Source organism: Panthera pardus, unplaced genomic scaffold, assembly GCF_024362965.1.
Source record: "Panthera pardus isolate Hobbes unplaced genomic scaffold, ASM2436296v1 HiC_scaffold_27, whole genome shotgun sequence".
NCBI classification, from domain to species: Eukaryota; Metazoa; Chordata; class Mammalia; order Carnivora; family Felidae; genus Panthera; species Panthera pardus.
Window position 1 is genome coordinate 17,808,096 of NW_026526843.1, and position 20,927 is coordinate 17,829,022.

At 50.9% G+C, this 20,927-nt stretch overlaps 2 protein-coding genes across 3 annotated transcripts in view; both read right to left on the reverse strand.

Moving 5' to 3' along the window:
- Positions 1–3,802: 3,802 nt before the first annotated feature.
- HSFX2 (heat shock transcription factor family, X-linked 2) lies at positions 3,803–6,723 on the reverse strand. The gene is given in 5 exon segments (XM_019439984.2): positions 3,803–3,958; positions 4,197–4,391; positions 5,471–5,594; positions 5,596–5,856; positions 6,719–6,723. Coding segments are annotated over 5 exon segments (741 nt in total).
- A 743-nt stretch (positions 6,724–7,466) lies between these two features.
- TMEM185A (transmembrane protein 185A) overlaps positions 7,467–20,927 on the reverse strand; it is a 36,746-nt gene continuing 23,285 nt past the window's right edge. For both annotated transcript variants that reach the window (XM_019439985.2, XM_019439987.2), the window contains exons 3-7: positions 20,120–20,327; positions 14,382–14,465; positions 11,036–11,212; positions 10,356–10,479; positions 7,467–9,141 (exon numbers count right to left, since the gene is read on the reverse strand). In XM_019439985.2, the coding sequence (XP_019295530.2) occupies positions 8,897–9,141; positions 10,356–10,479; positions 11,036–11,212; positions 14,382–14,465; positions 20,120–20,327 (838 nt within the window). In that variant the 3' untranslated portion in view covers positions 7,467–8,896. The remainder of the gene's footprint in view (positions 9,142–10,355; positions 10,480–11,035; positions 11,213–14,381; positions 14,466–20,119; positions 20,328–20,927) is intronic.

Below are 20,927 nucleotides of genomic sequence, written 5' to 3' on the forward strand. Positions count from 1 at the left end.
GCGACCATCGGGGCAACATGTAGACCTGTCTCGTCAGGTGGTTGTTGAGGGGGACCCCGAACCATCATCGCCCCAAACAAACTGAGCATCTGTTGTGAGTGAGGGTCCCATGCCATCAAGGAGCGAGCGTGTGGCAGACCGTCACTCCTACTTAAGACAGCAAGAAGTTGTGCAAACAGTTCAGAAAAGTGCCTGCACAGCCTCGGTGGGCTCTCCCACGTGTCTCTTCATAACGTACTCCGTGTTCCTGTCCCTGGTGTGTGACAAGGTGGTCAGTAAGATGGGTGTAAGACCAGGTTCACATCGGCCTGAGTCAGCAAAAATATGCCAGCAAGGCCTGTGCCTTGAGTGCTGCGAGGGGCCCGTGACTCTGATGCTGCACTTGGGAAGAAGAAAGGGTGAGTCCTCTGAGTGCATCCTTCCCTAATGGTCTGAGAGACTATTTTCCTGGCCCCTCTTGTACATAATGACCTGAGGTGGCCTCAGGTGTAGAGGAGGGATACAAGAACACGTGAGCGGCCCAGTTCCAAGTCCCCATTCGTCCCGCTCTCTGCCTGACATGGTTTTACTGCAAATTCGGCTCTTAAACTGAGCTGAAGCACCGAGAACGTCAGTTTAAGAACTTGAGAAATTTAGCTAAGAACAAAGAAACCCATGTTTCCCTGCTACCTGCACCTTAGCTGTTTCCTGAGAGCTGCTGGGTCACTCAGACTTTCAAATACCACCCTCCTGTATTTTTAGGAGCCCCAGTATGTCTCTGAAATGACATTCCTAACAGTGACGTTGATTCTGTCATCATAGTGACAGAACTGTCACCTGAACGGTCATCATGTTCAGCTGACCTTTTCAGTTGGGTTTTATATTTGGGAAGGGGAGGGTGAATTCCTTCTTCCGGATCCTGCCTTGAGGCCTCGTGAGCAGTATCTAGTGGAAGCAGGAGGAAATCGGTTGAGAGGGGAGGGTGTGCGAGTCACCGTCTGGGCCAGGGTCTGTGCACAGTGCCACTGTTGGTATTGGGGGCTGGGTCATCCTGTGTGCGGGGGATGTGCTGGGTGCTGCAGGCTGTTTAGCAGCATGCCTGGTCTCTGCCCTCTGGATGGCAGTAGCATCCCGTGCCTGCCCCACTCCCCAGGTGGGACAACCGAAATGGCTCCAGACCTGGTGGTCACATGTAGCCCAGGAGGGAGACTGCCCTGGTGTGAGGGGTTGTCTTAGATGAGAACCCTCTTCTTGGGGACTTGAGGCTATTTTTTTTACATGTTTATTTTGAGAGAGAGAGGGTGTGAGCGTGAGTGGGGGAGGGGCAGAGAGAGAGAGGGAGAGAGAACCCCAAGCAGACTCCACGCTGAGACCTGCTCTTTTGGAGACCTACACAGGACTCAATCTCCTGACCTTGAGATCATAACCTGAGCTGAAATCAAGGGTCGGACACTCAACCGACTCAGCCACCCAGGCATCCCTATTTGGTGATTTCAAAGGCTTGGCTGGGGAACAAGTTCTCAACTCTTGGTGCCCCTCTAAGAAAGCTGTCTTGGGGTGGATGCTTTATATTCTGTTACATAACCATGTGACACCTGATATCCATCTTTAGGGCAATGGCCCAAAGCACCCGGTCAGCCTCTGAGGCACTGGTGTGTCCCTGTTTCATATGGCGACTCTCGTGATGAGTGTGAACCACAATCATCCCCGAGCCCTAAAGGATACCCAGCCAGAAAATGGTGTGCATTCTTCCACAGAACATGCAGCCCAGCACCGACAATGACAGTGCTTCTTTTTCCTGGGATTGGCCATTCAGTGGGTGAAAGGCTCTGACTCTTCCACTGTCCCTCCCGTCACCGTTTGGCACCTTCCCCTAAGAAGGGACCGAGAGAAATGGAGCCTAGAGGAGATGTTGGGGGCTCACTGAAGAACAGAGCTGACCCCAGCCCAGGCCGAAGGAGGCTTGGGCAATGCTTTGTGGGGAGTGAGTCCACGCTCACCCAAGTCGCCTGGCTCTACACCGCATCTCACATACTTTGGAGCACCCTTCATGCAGCCCTCCCTATGCAACCCTTGCTGGTTGAATCGCATTTTCACTTTCCTAGACACACTCACCTCTGATGGTGTCCTGGGAAGGAAAGTAAAATCCAGTCTTCTGGGCCAGCGTGGTCTCTCCTCTGGACCCCCAAGCACGAGTTCTTTCTAAGACTATCTGGCCATCCCGGCCCAGCCCATAGAAAACTTTCTTGCTCAGTTCACCCTTGGGTGAGCTCGGACCGCTGCCCACTGCCCAGCCCAGGAGGGCTGGAGGCCAGCCACTTTCCATCCGCAGAGGGAGGGGTCAACATGTAGACATGACTGAGTGGTGTGAAGAAAGTGTGGGATTGGTCTGCTAATGACATCATGCTGTCTAGATTTTGTAAATATGACCATACCCTTTTTGAAAAGCAGACACTGCAAAATTATAGTTCTGCACGTCCGCCCCTTTCTGGATAGACTGACATGTCAGCAAGTTTCACATGGGTTTAAGTTTACAGGAAAGTGGTTTTCAAAACAGCGTGGAATTTAGGATCAAGAGGCATACGGAAGTCCAAAATAAAGATGAAAAAACCATCCCTTTTAAGAGCTAAGGAGTTCACAGGCTACTGAATCTTAGAAAGGGCACGAGAACCCATTTGGCAGCATCAGTTTATAAGGGAGCAGGTGGGGACAGGACAGATGCGCTGCAGTCAGATTAGTGCTAAACTTGGGATGACAGGGGCTGCATCATCCACTGCCATGTGTCCATCCTTTATGGGCTCTTCCTCCTCAGGGGGACTCTCACCTGCTGTCCGGTGGAAAATAAAGGAGAGGGGTTGGTGTCTTTGGGTTCTGGCTGATGGCTGCTTGTGCAGACGTTCCCCCTCCACCTGACTTTGGAGCCTGTCTGGTGTCTATGCCCAATTATTGCCATGGTGAGAGCGTGGACGCTTGCTTCCTACGCTCCTTAAGACCAACACTCTTTAAAGCGGTCCTCGAGAAGAGCATGCGTTATTTACAAGCTGGATGGCCCAGCAACCAGAGGTTTCTTCCCACATGGAACCATGATGCCTTGAAATATTTAGTTCAAAAGGGAAAGAAAAGAAAAGAAAGAAAAGGAAAAATTCACAAGAAACTGTACCTGCAGTGAAAGCCAAACATAAATCCTGTCTTCCAGGCACCAGGGAGCAGCCTCTCAGACTGGAAAACTGTGGGACTCTGGCAGCGACTGTCCACACCCACATCTGGGTGCTGGAGAACAGTGAGGGCACATTTTAGCCCTCTTATGAGGTGAGACATGATCTTTTCTCGTGTATAAACTGAAGATCCTGCTATCTACGGGCACCAAGAGGACAGGGAAATGTGCCTGGATGGCCAGGAAAACATTACCACTGTTATCCTTAGGCCACTGATGCTAGGTTTTTGGACCTGTCCAGTGCCTTAAAGATCCTCTTTAACGAGTGGATGGTGAACATCGGAGGGGCTTAACTGACTATCTACTCGGTGCTGCATTATGCCAGGAGCGGTATTCCACTGAATTCTCTAGCACACAAGCGAAAGAGGGCTACCCCACTGCTAAGAAAGAAACATCACAGGGGCCAGGAGCGCTTGGGTTCAGCAGAAAATGGCTCCTTTTCTGATACATTTTATTGACCTGCCTGTTTTCTGACAAAATGATCACCTGCAGGGGTTGTAGTGTGCGTAGACGGGGTACCCTGGTAGCCATCAGTAGGTGGCAGGTATTCTGGGAAACAACAGCAGTCCAAACCACTGTGGAATGGACCTGGGGGACAAGGAATCACAGTCATGGAGGCGGCAGGTCTGGAAGCCACGACAGGCATCCAGCGATGGCAGGAGGGCAGCAGCCCAGCCACGGGGAGGGGCGCAGATGGCACATGTCCCCGGACTGGTCTGGGGGTGCCAGGAGCATGGGAGGCATGGCAGCAAAGCTACCAGCAGCCTGTAGGAATGCACATGGGCAGAAGGCAGGGTGAGACAGACCACGGGGAAGGCCCCAGGCATGGCCATGGCAGCCATGAGAGTGTCAAGACCTGGGTGCCCTCATGCTGGCCGCTGGTCGGCCGGCCTCCTGCAGCATCCAGATCCAAGTTGGGCCTGGCTGCCATCCTTGGAACGGCTGGAGGGGCAGACTCACTCCTGACTGGGGTAGTAGGACTGTCAAGCTCTTGGCTACTCACCGGCTCCCGCTTGTCCTCATTAGAGGTGGGGAGTTCCTCTGGTTGTTCAGTGGCTGCAGGTGCTGGGGGAATTCCCAGGGCTTCGGGCTTGCTCTCCACCTGCCTTAACCCAGATTTAATGCCCACTCTCCTCTTCATCCTCACGAGGAGGTGAGAGCAGGCTCCCTTAAACAAGGGACTGCTGTAGAACTGTAACTGAGGTGCAAAATCGAAAGAGGAAAAGAAATCCCAAGTCACAACAGAGGTGATCACAACCAGCACCAACATTCTAGGCCCCTGTGTGACCTAAGCCAGTGGTCCAGAGACCTCTGTGGAGGAGATCGCAGTCCCAACAGGAAGCTGTGTGCTAGCTTGCCCATCATCCCCATTCACTGACTTATGACCCGCACGTCACCTGGGACAAGGAATACAAGGGGCCAAGCGGGGTAAGCGTATAAGTCCGACAAAGGGGGACGTGGAGTCTGCAGATGGGGAGAGATCTGGCAGCTCTATGAGCAAGTGTCAGCTGGCAACAGAATCACCCCGTTGCTGGGAGTTGCTCTTGGCCCGCAGGGGCCCGCTGAACTTGGCAAGCACACCCATTTGGCCAGTCTTCAGCAGGCTTCAAAAAGTGCTTGGGGGCTGGCACCCCCAGACCAGCCTGGGGACACAGCTCTTTCACCAAAAGGGACCCGTACACCCACCTCAGTTACGGTTTAGAGCTATGGGCATCATGCGTGCACACGTCCCCGGTGACACTTGTCACTTGTCCCCGAGCAGGAGGGCATGAAGATACAGTGTCTCCCAAGTTTTATTAAGATGGGATTGTCAGGCAGCACTCTGTTTAGGGTGCACAGAGCAATGCCTTCACCTACATTTGCTGTGGAGTGATGGCCACAGCGCACTCAGGGCATGCCCATCACCTCACATAGACACCAAACCAAAAGAAAAAATTAAGAAACGGGGAAAGAGAAAAAAGCAGGTGGCAACAAGGAAAAAGTTTTCCCCGTGCGACGAGAACTCTTAGGATCTACTCTCTTAACCACGTGCCAGCATCCCACCCTGCAGCGTGCGCTCTCATCATCACATGCTGGGCCTTTGAAGAAAGCGCTCAGGACACCCCCACCATCCGGAGCACCTTCCCCATTTTTGGTCTCTGCTGCCATTGCCACTGCCCATAGTGGGACACGGGCACCCGATCACCATCGGGGCTGCTGGGATTTCCAGCCCCCTGGACCCCACCACCTGAGTCTGCGGGTTCAGCCCCTGGTGGGGGTGGGGTCACCCACCCTTACTTTGCTCAGCATGGGGTCTCTGGGGAAGAAGCTGGCCAGGCACATGGATGGGAGGACATCCTGAAGAATTTTGTTGAATCCATAGAGGATTCCATCGAGCTGGTGGATGAAACTTCATACAGTCTGTTTCAAACACTTTGTTCAGGCCATGCCTCTCCAAAAATTCCTTCTGGAACAGTTTCTCGTCGATGCCTACGCAAGTCCCATCGTCATCCCACCAAATGGATGCAAACTGATTGCTGTTGACAATGTTCCGCAGCTTCTTGGGGAAGGGCAGGCAGAGGAAATTGCCTGCTCCCAAGGACAGGGCGTCACAGGTGGTGCGTGGCCTTTTGAACAAAGGCTCCTCAGTCAAAGCTTGCGAAGTATTTTCTTCAAGCAGCAGCCTGAAGCCAGGGTGTGGGGAGGGTCTGCTGGGGGAGCATAGCTCTGCAAGCCAATTGCGGGAACCCCTATTTCTGGAGGAAACGGCCCATCCTGAAGCCGGGCCCCTGGCCTGTCGGATGACTTTTCTTGTGGTTAGCCATCCTCGGCGGTGGTGCGTCCTTCCTTCCTGTAAACATGCGAGTGTATCGTGGCCAGCGGGACCCCTTGCTAACAGTGCAGCTTGGGACACCACAAAGGGGCTCGGGTCACTTGGGGGTGACATCACAACACAGCTAGCCGGTAACCTAATAAAAGGCCAGCCATGCAAGTGACCTGTCAGTGTGCCAACATTCTGGTCACACAAGGTAGTTCACCCAGAAAGCCGACACTCATCTACAGGTTTAAAGTAACCATGCCAAACATGGGGGCAAGCCACCAACTGTCTTTGTGTCCTCGATCTCCCAGGACCTGGCTGACCCACACTGATGTGCTGCCCAAAGGTCAGAGCTCATTTTCTGAGGCCGTGGCCTTGAGAGCCCTGCACCAGATGTATACTTTCAAACAGGCAGCAGAAGCCAGGACGGGTGTCCAGGGTCAAGGGAGTGGCCACACGGTCCTTTCAGCATTGTCACAGCCAGGACGGCAAGGTCCTCCACAGAGACCCTCCTAATTCACCCACGCCTGGGTCACCCGAAGGCACATGGAGACTGCTGCTTAGGTGAATGGGTTAGCCAAGGGACCCACCGCCACCTTGCACAATGACGAGGGGGAGGAGGCCTTCTCTTTGCCTCTCCTCAGCCTGCACGTTGCCCCTCTTCGCACCCCACCAATGCCTCCTGGGCAGATTCCTGTGCCCGTAGGGACAAGGCACGAGCCACGGACCTCATGCTGGCTTACTTTCCTTGACTGACGTCTGTAGGGACAGCCGGTTTGTGCCCAGGGTTTGAGCTCTGCAATCCTTGTCGGGGGGGCGGGGCTGGGAGAATCAGTAAGAGGCGGCCGTGCAGAGAAGCCTCTCTCGCACATTCTCCCCACGTGCAGGGCCACCTACCCTGAAGACCCACCACACACACTCGATTCTAGGCAGGAAGTCAATGATCTTCCAGACATTTCCATGAAGCAGAAATGCCTCCACACTCCAGGGCATTCTGTCTAACAGCAAGTCTGAAAGACGCTCTGTGGCCTTGGGCTACCTGCAGGCAAACCATGGGCTGAAAAGCCATCTGACTCAAATGCCCGGTAAAATGCAGAGACAGCTAGGCAAGCTAGGCAGAAATCACAGGGGATTTTAAATGTAAGTAGCACTCTGCCGCTGGTGTCACCGAGCAAGGCCTCAGGATCACTAAAAAGCCCATTTCAGTTTTAGACTGTCTTGGGTCTCAGGAATACTCTCGTAAGGCTCCTAAGCTATCCCAATGACGGCACGGGGTTCCCCGGCCAACGGTCGGGTCTCCATGATGTCCCTGTCTGTCTACACTCTCTAGGTTCAGGCTGTACCTGAAGACTCATCAGAAATGTTCACCCACCCCCACACGCCTTGGCCGCCTGTGGCAGCTACAAGGTGTTTCATGCCGGCCGAGAAGAACCCAAGCGTCCTGGACCGACCGTATCTCACGGAAGATGCACGCAGTACCATGGAAAAGGAGGAACCAGTTTATTGAACAACTGCAGGGAGCAAAAATAGTGGATTGAGCTACATTTGTCACAGAGCAAGCAAGAAAGGCTATGCCATTCCCAACGTTCCCCCTCCCCCCCAGAGACAACAGGCTTGCTGGGCGTCGCTTCCAGGCGGTCTCGTGTGCTGGACGTCGGCTGAGCCTGACGGAGAGACATCAGCAGCTGCCCCCGTTTAACCCTTCCCTCTCCTGCGTGACAATGCCAGTGCTCCTTTTCCCTCCTTTCACAAACGGCTACTTGTTCTCAGGCCGAAGGCTCTTATCCTGGAGGATCTGCTTTCTTCTGCTTCGCCCAGGGCTCTACCAGCAGCTCTTGGAGCAAGTGTACTCCTAGTTGAAAGCATGCGGCTGGCCGACCGGAAGGACTTTTGTTGGGGGCCCGACAAAGGGCCTCAGACCCTAACAAACACGTGATTCCAGTGGCTGTTTCCAGTTTCAGCAACTTCTTCCAGTTTCTCTAGTTTCAGCTCACGCACATATTCCCAGAATGTAGGAAAAGCACAAACCATTTCTTGCTTATTGTGGCTGTTCTGGCAGTAGCAGCCACTGTGTGTGTGGAGGATTTCAAGGGGGGTGATGATGATGGCCCGTTAAGGGGTGACACCCCCTGGGCAGGACAGGTGCGCCAGCAGCTTCTGCTTCTGCAACAGAACACACGTCTCCCATACAAGCTCGTAAAAAAATACTTTAACAGAATATACTGTACAGAACTAGGATTTAACACGGTATATTACAATGCTAAAATATTTGTATAAATACTATACAGGCACGGAGTCACTCCATTGGAAAGGGCTCACCGATGGGGCCGTTAAAAACTGCTGTCAGCATTGCCCAAAGAGAAACGACTTCCACAGCAGGAACACAAACAGTAATGACGGTGTAGGTACACTTGTGGTGCCGCAGAGGCGTATTTACAGTTCCTACTGACTACGCTGCGACAGGAGAATCTAAGCTACATGGTGTGGCCGGCCTGGTCTAAAAAACCATTTTCAAGGAACACTTTCAATAGGAATTTTAGCACTTTGAAAACCAGTTCCTTCTCTGGCCTAAGCAGCCATCCCTAACAGATCCAAGTCAGCTCCTGAGGCGCCTGCCCAGAGGTGATGGCTTTCCCCTTCTCACACACGCTCCCTCCTTCATGCCCACGTCCACTGACATGCGCCCTAGCCCAGCCCGCACCGCGGGTACCAGTCACCTGCCATGTGTGCGTCCCATCAGGGTGAGCCACTGGTAGGCATTGAGTGCAAACAAGGCATGAGATGGAAGTTCCCGGAGCCCTGGCCTCGGCTCCAGTTCTGGGTGGGGTCAACAAAGAGGCAGAGGGTAGGAGACAGCGTGCGTGTGTCCCAGTGGTCCGCTTGCATTCTGTCCAAGGAAGTGGTGTCTAATCTGGCATTTCAATATTCAGTTTGGGAGGTGGGAGGACATACTTCCCAGGGCTCTGGGTGATAACGACCCTGGTCTTCTTCCGAAACATTGGAGCAATTTTAGGAGGTTCTGGAATTGGGGTTTCTTCGGTTTCCTCAGTATCTTCATGATGGAGGTCGTAGGAAATGTTTCCATATTCTCTCAAAAATGGGAAGATTTCAAGCAGAAACTGACAGAAATCCTTGCGAATACCAAACCACCCTGAAAAAGAAGTATGAAAAAACTTTTTCAAACACTAGCCTCCACTGAATTTCGTGTGACTTTTCTTTCCTGAATGTGACGTTTTACACGTACCGTTTAATGCTTTATCCTGATGTCTTAGAAATAAAGATAGAGCAAGGCCTGAATAGCCACTAAGGGCAAGGGGAAAGGCCTGTGGCTCCGTGGCTCTCCAAGTGGGGCCCCCAGGCTGGCAGTGACCACATGAACCCCTGCGACCTTGTTAGGGATGGGAAACTGTGGGTGAGGTGGGGCGGCCCACAGGCACAGGCCTTCCGGGACTCGGATGGCTGCTCCAATGAGAAGGACCACTCTAGCAATGTCAAGTCCCTGCGGCATCAAGACTTTGTCAACATCCTCCCATCTGCCCCGCCTGGGATACGCTCACATGTGACAAAGAATGTCAAGGATGTCATCCCAGAAAGGGACTTCAGTCAGTATCTGGCAGGCACATTGGTCCAGGCAGGCAGGCAGCCTGAGCTACTTCTCAAAGTTACTTCTCTGAGGCCTGCTCTTGCTGTCTGTACCATGGGACCATCGGCTCAGTGCTGGCTCTCCCAGGGCACAATGTGCCCCGCCCCCAATCCCCTGGCTTCTAGAATGGTGTGCTCTGGGGCTACCCACAGAGGAGTTCACAGTCTAGTGAGGAGGGAACCTCTGTCAAGGATCACTTCAAAACCGAATGTGCCATCGTGTGGGTGGAGAGAGAAGAGAGAGCAAGCAGAGCACCGCTGACAAGACACAGTGATGTCAGGAATGTCACTGGGGAGAATGAGGAGGACACAGAACCTAAAAGGACTCTCAGGATTTGGTTGGTGACATGGATCTTCGTCTGATCAATCCTTGGGAGCCCCTGGAAAGCAGGTATCTTGATCCCCATGTTGCAGCAGAGGGGACGGGGCTGAGAGGCTACCTACCGTGGTCAGTCCTACCTCAAATGGCAGAGCGTACACTAGGAAGGCCATGGTGTGGGGCAGGGAAAGCAAGGTTGAAAGCTCACCCTTTCCTTGGAAAATTCCAGGCCTTCCTCAGGTCCAGATTTCCCATGCGACCTCCCTGAGCGCAGACCCTCAGGCTCATCTTTTCAAAGAGTGGGGCCACGTGCATGCACACGCACACACACACATGCACGCACGCACACACACACACACACACACACACACAGGTCAAGGGCTTCTGAAGTGCTGAGTACATACAGTGGTTTCCTCCCTTCTGTCCAAATGTGGTTGCCATCAGAGTGATCAAGGAGAGCCAAAGGGGGACAAATATTGGGATACAAGAGAATGCGTTGTGGCCATCCAGTTTGTGAACCAACAGGATCTAAGGAAAGAGAAACAGTTCAGGTTCTATTGATAAAGCATCTGAGGGTGGACGATGTCTGAAGCCAGTCCACCCTTCCCTTGTCAGGTGTCATAAGGGGAAAAGTCAGCTCCACAGGAGACTACGAAACCCTCTATTCTGTGGGACAGAATGAGATAAGCTTTTGTATCCCTCTTCAGGACTAAGCAAAATCTGTCCATTTGGGAAGTTTCCAACACCAACATTGTTACAGGAGGCTCCTCTGGTGTTTGTTCTAAAGAGTCAACAGTGCCCATTCTATAATCCTGCACAGAACTCAAAATACCAAAAACACCCAACGTTCTCTTTCTACATGTAAACAAATCAGTACACACCCATGCATCATGGCTAGAGAGACTTCTCACTGCCTGCCCCCCCAAAAGAAAGGTCACTCTAATTTTACCATCATCCTCTCCATGTGCTTTTCAGGGGCCAGCTCATTTCCAGGCAGAGCAGGCTGCCTTGACAGGCACGCAGGGTGCTGTCACAGGGAAGGGTAGGACTCGGGGCCTGAAGAGTTCTCCTGTCGAAAGCTTACCTCAAAAGTAAGGAGAGGAACGACAATGGTCATCCAGCTCAGTGCCATTGTTATGTGTGTCCTTCGCTGTTCCGCAATCACATCCATGGAACGCAGGAACAAAACAGACCACACGATGTAATAGAGGACCACCAGGCACAGAAAGGACATAAGAATCCACAGGGGAACACACACGACCTGAGGGAAGGAGGAGAGAAAAAAACCTTTATAGTTTGTGCCCAGCACCTGAAGGGAGGCATAGCCAAGCCCCCGATGGATCTCTGTGGCTAAGACAGTGTGCGCCCGAACGAGGACAGCCGCCCCGCACCCCAGGGGTGCCGTGAAGGACAGTGTGGGGCCTGCCGCCGGCGCTGGGACATGCTCTGCTGTGGGCCACTCCTGGGGGAGGAGCCCAACAGCCGCCCTTCCTAAGATATGATCACACTCAGCCGGCCCCTGGCTCTGCCCTGCAGGGAACAGGGCAGCCCGCCACCCTGCGCACTCACCTCACCTGCCCCTGACATGCCCTCTCCACAGGCTGCTTCCCCATCCCACCAGAGGCACTTTGGCCAGAGACTCTGGGGGACGTGCTCCTGGGAACTTTCGCTGCCCGGGTTGTAGAAGCCCTCCGCTCACATGCACTCTGTCACTGACAGGGTTCTGCCACCTGGTCCCTGCCACCTTGCCCAGGTGGGTTACACATCTGCTGCCGTTGCACCGGAAAGACCTGGCTTCACCCCTGCACGAGCCCAGAGAAGAGGCACTCGGGGCCCCACCAGTCTCCCCTGCGTGATCCTTCTCCTTCCTGCTCTGCCCCTTGGATCCGTCTGTCATCCTTCCGTCCCATGTTATCGAACGGTAAACTGACTGTGTCCTTTTGGTATATACTTCTAGGATTTGTCACCCATGCACGTGCAGAACTGTGTATCCCCTGGCAGGACACAGGACAGCTCCTTGACCCCACAGGACTCCTCCGTGCTGTCCCTGCAGTGTCATACCCTCACCCCACCCCTACCCCAGGCAACCACTGATCCGTCCTCTATCACTAGCACTTTTATCTTTCCCAGAGCGTGATGTGCATGGCACCAGAGAGCATGGGACGTTCTGAGACTACCCTCTCTCAATCTGCAGAATGTCTGGGAGGTTCTTCCAGTCTGTTGTGTGTAACGACAGGTCGTTTTTAGTGCCGAGTGGTATTCCGCCAGATGGATGCACCACTGCCTGTTTATTGAGCCACCCGTGGAAGTTGATCTGGCTGCTTTCTCGTGTCTGGCTATCACAAATAAAGCTGCTGTGAACACTTGCGCGTGGCTTTTGTGTAGCTGTACGTACTCATTTCTCTAGGACAAATACCCAGGATTGGCGCTGCGGCATCGTAGGGTGACTGCACGTTTAACTGGATACGAAATTGCCTGTTTCTCAGAGTGCCTATGCAGTTCGGTACTCCCCCTGGCGGTGCACAAGTGTCCCGGCCCCTCCGCGCCCTCCCCTGCGCTTGGCATTGCTTTCTTTCTCCTTGCCATTCCGGTGAGTGTGCTGAAGGGCCTCGTCCTGATTTTCCTTTGCCTTTCCCTGATGGGGATGACATCCTGTCCATGTGCGTATTTGTCGTGTGTCTATCCTCTTTGTGAACGGTCTTTCCAAGTCTTCTGTCAGTTTTAAAATTGGGTGGTTTTTTGAGTTTTGAGAGTTCTTTCAGATGTTTCGGATACAAGTCCTTGTTTGGACATGTGCTTTCCAAATATTTTCTGCTGCTCTGTGGCCTGTCTTTTCATTAATTCCATTTCAATTCTGAGCTTCTTTTATGGACCTTGTTGTTAGTGTCACTTGTAGGGACTCCTCATCTAACCCCAGGCCTCAAAGATTTTCTCCTACGTTTTCTTCAAATAGTACTTTGGTTTTCCATTTTGTTTTTAGACCTATGACTTGAATTGGTGTGTGATTTTTAATCCTCTCGAATCGCTTGGAGTTGCTGATGGTAGGTCTGGCCGAAAAGTCTCTGGAGAGCCTCTTTCTTCCCTGTGTTCCCTCCTCATGCAGCTGCTCTCACTTGGGGGCCCCGTGGGTGGAATGTCCGTGATCACAGCAGCCTCACTCGGTCTCTCTTGATCATTGTGGGAAGTGTGCAATCAGACTGCTCCACCTGCTGGGACCTGCGCAGGACTGGGGCCGGAAAAATCCCTCCATTCACCTACAGAAGACATTCTTCATTCCTCATCTTTTTTTTTTTTCTCTGAAGGCACCTTATACTAAAATTTCGGTCTTGCTCACATTTGTTTCCTCCATGTCACAACACAAAATTCTGAACCCAATTACGATTCCCCAGAGATGGCACCCTAAAAGTGTAGGACAGGTAGCCGAACGTTGTTTTATTATGACTGTTTTATCAAAGACTTGGGCAGAGGTGAAGAGTCTTGTCTGTATTCACTATGGAGGTGACTTGTGTTCCCTCATTTTCTTCCCTGTCACCAAATGAATATTTTCTTTTTTTACTCTATTTGTTACTTTTTCTTAAAGTAAAACACGTTCACGTGTAAAAGTACACATGAAACAGCAGAGGGAAAAAACAGAAGAAAACACTGGCATGACCTCATCTCCCAGAGGCAACACACCTCTTCTACCTCTGTTCCCTGCATCAGTAGTGGGAAGTCCTACCGTATTCTCTAATTTGTAGCTTGCCATGAGTACATACTTACATATATATGTAGCCCGATCGATCCATCCACCCACCCTTCTATCCATCTATGTAGGCAATTTTAACCACACACCCAGTAACTGAGGCCACAGGTTATACGCATGGCTTTACACCTCATCCCTGGAAGGAGTGTGAACTGACACAACTCTTTTGAGAAGCAAGCTGGTAGTGCAGTTTGTATTTCAAAATTTCAGAAAGCTCCCACCCAGTAATACTGTTTCCAGAGTCTTTCCTATGAAAACAATCAGGCAAAGATTTTTATGTACAAAAATATATGTTACATCATGGTTTAGAATCACACTCGTCTCAACTTCAATATTCGGAAATAGGGGGATGGTTTGGTAAATGCACTGGAAGAATACTGCATCAATTAAACCTTAGGTTATATTTATCAAGGCCTTTTCCACACAGGAAAATGCTTACGATGCATTAGAATGAGAAAGCAGTGCACAAAATGACATACACAGTACGCTCTCAGCCATCTGTATGAGACAATAACCTCCAGCACAGGAAACACAAACCACTAACCGGAGAATCTCCCAGGGGATTACAGGGGATTATCATTCTATTACCTAAGCTCCTCTGTCTTTTCCAAGTTTTCTACAATGAACACAAATTACGTTTATAATTAAAAAAAGAAAAGTTTATTTTAGGATTTTAAAAGTTACATACAAGCCAGGGCCAGTGGATGATCTTGTCCAGTCTTAAGGCAATGAATATAAACTGCAGGATGTTGACAGAACACAGTATTTCTAGCTAAAAATGAAAAGAAGAGTCAATTAAACAAAGTAAAAGTTGCATTCAATACTGCAATTATTTGGTTGACACACTAAAAGGCAATGCGAATTACAATATGGTAACAGTTTTAGCAAGTTATAGTGGGACCTCCAGGGGTGCCTGGGTGGCTCACCCAGGTTAAGCACTGACTTTGGCTCAGGTCACGATCTCACGGTTCATGACTTCAAGCCCCACATCGGGCTCTGTGCTGACAGTGCGGAACCCGCTTGGGATTCTCCTCTCTCCCTCTCTCTCCCTCTCTCTCCGCCTCTCCCTGACTTGCACACACTTTCTCTATTTTGAGAGACAGTTTATTTATTACTTTATAAATAAATAAACTTAAAAAATTATACTGGGACCTCCTGATTTTCAGCACCACAGGAACAAAGCAATGCAGCGGCAAAAAGAAACCTGCCTCCGGTCTCTTGCCTCAGGCCCTCTACTTAGTGGCTGCTCTGTCCTTTACACTCTTACCAAACGATAACTTTGTTTCCAGACTCGCTGAGTAGAGGCAATCCGTGGCAGATACCCCAAGCATCCTTCTTGCCCCTACCCACAAACTTCTTGATTTCTAACCATACCTGTATCTCCTTCTTCTTGTACTCAGGACTCAGATCTACACCCCACCCCTTCCTTTCTGGTTCCTTGAGGACCTTGTCACATCAAGACATCAATTACAGATTCCTTACTGCATCTTTTTTTTTAATGTTTATTTTTGAGAGAGAGACAGAGACAGAGTGTGAGTGGGGGAGGGGCAGAGAGAGAGGAAGACACAGCATCCAAAGCAGGCTCCAGACTCAGCTGTCAGCACAGAGCCAACGTGGGGCTTGGACCCACGAACAGTGAGATCATGACTTGAGCCTTAGATGTTCAAATAACTGAGCCACCAGGCGCCCTTCCTTACTGCATCTTTAGCCCTGCCTATTCCACTGATCCTTCCCAGAAGCACAGAAAAAAGTTCAAGTCATTCTCATCAAACACAAAACAACCCCAAGAGCAAATGACCCCATCCGTCCCTGGAGTCAGCATCCCCTCCAGCCACAGTGCTTTCTGTTTCCATCAAGCTATATAAGACCTCCTGGACGAGCAAGCCCCCCTGGCCTCCCCTGCCATTCTGAGCTCTCAGCACTGTGATCCGGCCCCCAGCCCTGAACACTGGCGACTGCTTCTATCAACGTCGCCAGTCACCTCTACAGCATCAGACCCCCTATGTCAGATCATCCTACGGGGCATCTATGTGGCATGTCTTTCCAGGAGCCTACTGCAGTCTTACCCTCCTCCTCGTGCTCTTACAGCTCCTTTTCAGTCTCCTCCTCTCCTTAAACCCTGATTTCCTCCCAGAGCCTTCAACTCAGTCTTCTGTCCCCACTAGAGAGGCACAGATGCAAACACACATACTTACACTTGCTTGCCCTGCCGTCCAGAGCCTTGTCTTGTATGACCTCCTGTTGGTTGCTTCTCCCACTCCTGTCTCTGACCTAGCCTTCCTGCTGTGGTCCAGACCCAGCCCTCCCAGAGGTGCCTTGGCTGGAGCCGGCCCCGGACTGAGTCCATTATCCCCTCGCACCTTTACAACTTTATCCCATCCCACTCCCTTCCGTAGCCTCCCGCCTTGAAGGTTGGGTGGTAAGGCACCACAGTGGCCCAATTACCCAAGCCACACTGCCAGCAAGCACCCTATATTCTTTTTCCCACTCTTGCATGCTCAGTCACCATGTCCTGTCCTCTCTACCACCCTGAGGACCACTGCCTAGTCAGGACCTTCCCCTCACCAGCCCCCCAAATGCCTCCAACAGGCCCCTAACTAGCTTCCCAGCCTCCAGTCTGGAAGGCTCTCTGCTCCCAAGTATCCGGGCTGTCTTCCTTCTGGCCGTGGCACTCGCTGCTCTTCAGTGGCTTGCCACTGTCTACAAAATGAAACTCACAGGAAGCCATCTGATCTGGCCCAGAGCTTCCCCAAAGTTCTCAGCTCACAGGGCATTTAGTGAGGTAGTAATTCTTTCATAGGCCTCTGGGCTGAAAGAAACCCCTAGCAGTTCCACTGGGTTAAGTATTTAGATCTAAACTTAGTAAGTATTTATGTCCTGAGTAGCCGTCTAAAAAAAAAAAAAAAACAAAACTTCGTATAAATTGAAAGAAAGATATGATTTTTATCTCCTTCTTAAAGAACCACAACTGTTCCCTAAGAGGATGTGTGTGCCTATTGGGTACTGCATCATTTCTTAAGACAGTGCCACCCTCATTACCTGTTCTCCAGGTAGATTTTTGCACAGGACTACCTTTGCATCATGGCAACTGGCAACAACCTTGCTTCTTATACGGTATCATCAAAACCAATGTAGTGTGACCAAAAAATAAAATGGTAAACTACTTGGAGGTAGTAGTTCGTATCATGTCCCCAAGGCCGGTTGGTGTCATTGCTTCTCCCTCAAAAATGTCCAATATCCCACGGTGCCCTGTGAGTTCACTATGGTGCCCTGGGACGGCTCAGCGCACGCTCTGAGGACTGAGGATCTGGCCCCTACTCAGCTCTTCTCTATGGCCTTCCTTCCCCCAACTCCCGCCACTGTCTCCTTTCCACTTCGTGTTCTAGGCAACCTTTTTTTTTCTTTTCTCTTTTTTTACCATGGTAAAATGCACACACTGGAAAACTTACCGTCTTAACCATCTCTAGTTGCATAACTTGGTGGCATTACGTACACCCGTACTGTTGTGCAGCTGTCATCAACATCTACCTCTAGAAGCCTCGCAACTCGCCAAACTGTGCTCCAGTCATACTGGAGTCACCATAGTTCGCTCAGCATGAGGACAGATTTTCTCCTGCCTCTGTGCCTTTGTGTGTTATTCCCTCTGCCCGGAAAACACCATCCCCTGCCCCACCTGCATAGGCAGCCTGGCAAACCCTGCTCTTCCTCCACATCTCTGTGTAAGCCTATCCCTGGTCACCCTTTAGCAAATGTAGGTAGGTACTCTTGCTCCCGGGAGATGAGAAGCAAGAGGGAGGGAGCTCAACTGCCAGCATGCTGTTTCTTCTTGCAGGCAGGAAGGCCGAGAGTGTGACTGCATGAACGACTTGCATCTTGTAGCTCCACATTAGGAAAATATGGTTTCGTGCCCAATGTAGTCCTGGTCCTTGTATGTACTTTTACTTTCTAAGAAACAAAGTTCCAAAATTTTAGTCATCTTAAACCTCTTCCTCAGTCCCTATCCAACTATATTTAGGTAACTCTCCCAGTGCTTTTCAACCTGGGCAACACTGCTGCTGCCCCAGGAAAAAGCTAGGAAATGCACAGCAGTACCGCCAGCCATCACAAAGACCTGTCGTGGGGAGCCCCTCCGCTACCATTTCATGGCCAGAGGTCAGGCATAAGCATCCTGCAATGCAGAAGTCAGTCCTGTTCAACACAACATTTCCCGTCCAAAAGGCCAATAGCTCATGTCCCTCGCTCCCTGAGAAATGTCGAGCCACATATGGAATATCTAGAACGCGTGCTCTCAGTGATTCTGTGTAATGTGAACTTTCGCAAATGATCTTTAAAGCTTGGTTTTGCTTCATCTGCCCAGGTAATAGAGAAAACATGCAGAGCAAGAGAGGCATAAAGTAAAACGGTAAGGGTGACTGGGTGGAAGTGGTGTCTTTAACCGGCACAGGGAATGCAGATTCAGGTGTGGTTGCATGAGGAGCCTGGAGCTGGCGGAGAGATCGGAGTTTTGCAGTGTGAATTTAGGGAGTGACAGAACCTAAGTGGCAGTGGAGACAGGAAGTATAAACAAGATCAAGATAAATCCGAGGGAGTAGGCAAGGTGAGGACAGAAAGTGCCCCCAAGCCTAGAACCCTAAGAAGCGGCGATGGAGCCAAAGCAGAGGTGACCAGACTAGTCAAAGGCCCAGGAGTGTCAGGAGCTACAGAAAAGATGGACTGAGAGAGACCACTGGATCTGGCCAGTTTCTGGGGAGTGTAGGGCTGAACAGGGAGCACGGGGTCAGAACAGCAGTCAGAACAGCACTGAGGCAGGGAGCCTTTCTGTGAACTCAGGAGCAAACGCTCAGAGGAACCAGCAGGGGAGAAGGTCTCCTTCCCCCTGGGAAGGAGTGCCATGCAGAGGCAGACGGGCGGTAGGCTGCACGGGGGGCAAGGAGGGTCTCGGTGTTTCCCAGCCTCGCTCCCATTACTGTCCCCCAAGGAGTCTTTTTCCTAACTGCACTCCCTCATGAAGTCTTCATACCCTGGCAAGCAGCCAGGGGGCTGCGCGGCGAAGCAGCTGGGTTGGTGAAGGCTGGGGGGACTGCAGGGAGGGGAAAGTGGGTCCTCAGATCCCGCGGCCGCTCCAGCCTACTAGCCACACTGCCCCATGCCCTTGTCCCCAGTGCCAGGATGGAGGATGCTCTCCCTGTTCCAGACCAAGCCCTTCCTAGTGCTCAGGGTCCTGTGCCCATGGGGTCCCTCAGGGTCTTATTCTTTCCCCCTCCCTCTCTATGGGTGCCTTCTCAAGTTCACATACCCTGAGCCTTCCAGCTCAAGTGCCATCCCCCTTCCTCTACTTTTTACTCAGCCAGCTCAAAACAGAGCATCCCTAGCCATCTCGTTCTCCCCTCGACTCATCTGTATCGGGCTCTGGGCCTTCAGCCTCCATGTGGTTCAGTGCGGGCTCTGGAGTCAGGCTGACTGACAGGGGATCCTGGCCCCAGCCCTGCCCCTTAACCAACAGCCAGGAACACATTCCTTCCACTCTCTGGAAGACAGGGGTGGTGACTGCATCTACTTCGCAGGGTTGTTGTGAATCTTTAAGAAGATACTACCACATGGGAAGGGACTAGCCCAGTGCCCAGCACACAGTAAGTGCTCAACAAATGTGAGCTGCCATCATTTTTGATACTAGTATTAGTTTTGCTAGTATTACTTTTTTAATTGATCTGTGTATCCTCTGTGTCTAGGCAAAAACAGGGCTTGAAGCTAACTGGAGAGCAGATGAAGTGCTAGATCATGGGGTCTGAGGTGGCAAGGTGGTTAGTTTTATGTGTCTATTTGGCTGGGCTACATGGCACCCGGTTATTTAATCAAGCACAAGTCTAGGTTTTGCTGTGAAAAGTATTGCCTTTCAGTAAAGAAGGTGGTCCTCGATACTGTGGGTGGCTTTTGCCAATTAGGTAGAAGGCCTGAGGCTCCCTGGAGAGGAAGAAATGCTGTCTCAAGGCCGTAGCACCAAGGCAGCCTGCGTATTCAGCCTACCGGCACAACCTTTGAACACCAGGCTCGCCAGCACCCAACACATGAGCCAGCTCCTTACAACTGATCTCTCTCTCTGTCTGTCTATCTCCGTCTCCCTCCTTTGCTCTCTTCCTTCTCCCCTTCCCCACTTCTCTTATTGGTTCTGTTTCTCAGGAGAAGCCTGACTACCACGGGTGGCTGGGGCGAGCTGTGACGCTGGATGAAGCCTGATGGCCTGGGTGAAGAGCCAGCGCTCTAAGCCAAGAAACAGAACCATGATTATTTCCATTGTCCTTTTGCTTCCTTACATACCATCACCTGGAGTTAATGATTCATCTCTTCCTAACAAAGGGCAAGAGATCTTCATTACAGTAAGTGACCAGATTTCCTGTTTAAAACATTCTCAAATAAACGAAATCTTACCTCCAGGGACCGGTCGTGTCGAAAGCCCCAAACACAAGCTGCCACAGACACCGGGGAAACAAAGAACAGCGGCATGAAGACCAGAAGCCAAAAATGGCTTCCTCTTTCAATCCTGTCACAGACCAGAACTTCGAACATCAACAGGAGCAAGTGGATGCCCACTGCAATTAACATGGCTTTAAACTCCACACATGTTTCTCCTTCTGCTCTAAAAAGGGACACAAGAAGAGGAAGAAGAAAAAATAGTCTCAGTTCAGAATCTTCAAACCAAGCAAGCAGTCCAGGCCAAATACCAACTTATGTTGATACCATGAACTGTAGTGATAAGTCTGACAAAAAGCGAAGGAAGTTAGGTAGAAAACTAACTTAAACTTCATCTTTAATATGTAATCTTCCAAACACCAAAGAACTACTACATGGCAAGAAATGAACACTGCAGGCAAACCAAAGTTTTAACTGGGTAAGGATGTTCTCAGAAGTAATGGTCAGTTATTTCTCTGACCGTGTACACAAATGGTTTTGTTCACAACTTTGAATTCAGCTGCTTCCAAGATTATTCAAGCGGATTGCTTCTACCACTAACAACTGACAACTATCCCCTAAATCTCATGATCCTTATCCCTCAATGAATTAAAAACCATGTAAATCACATTTCATGCAACACTATAAAAATAACTAGCTTTATGAATCAGCGTGGGTGATAGTTCAAGAAAATATAGCAATTATTGTTAGGTGCTATTTTAAAATGCAAATAAAATTATGAATGCCTTTTTGTTTTCCTTTCTCTTCCACTGGGATGAATTAACAC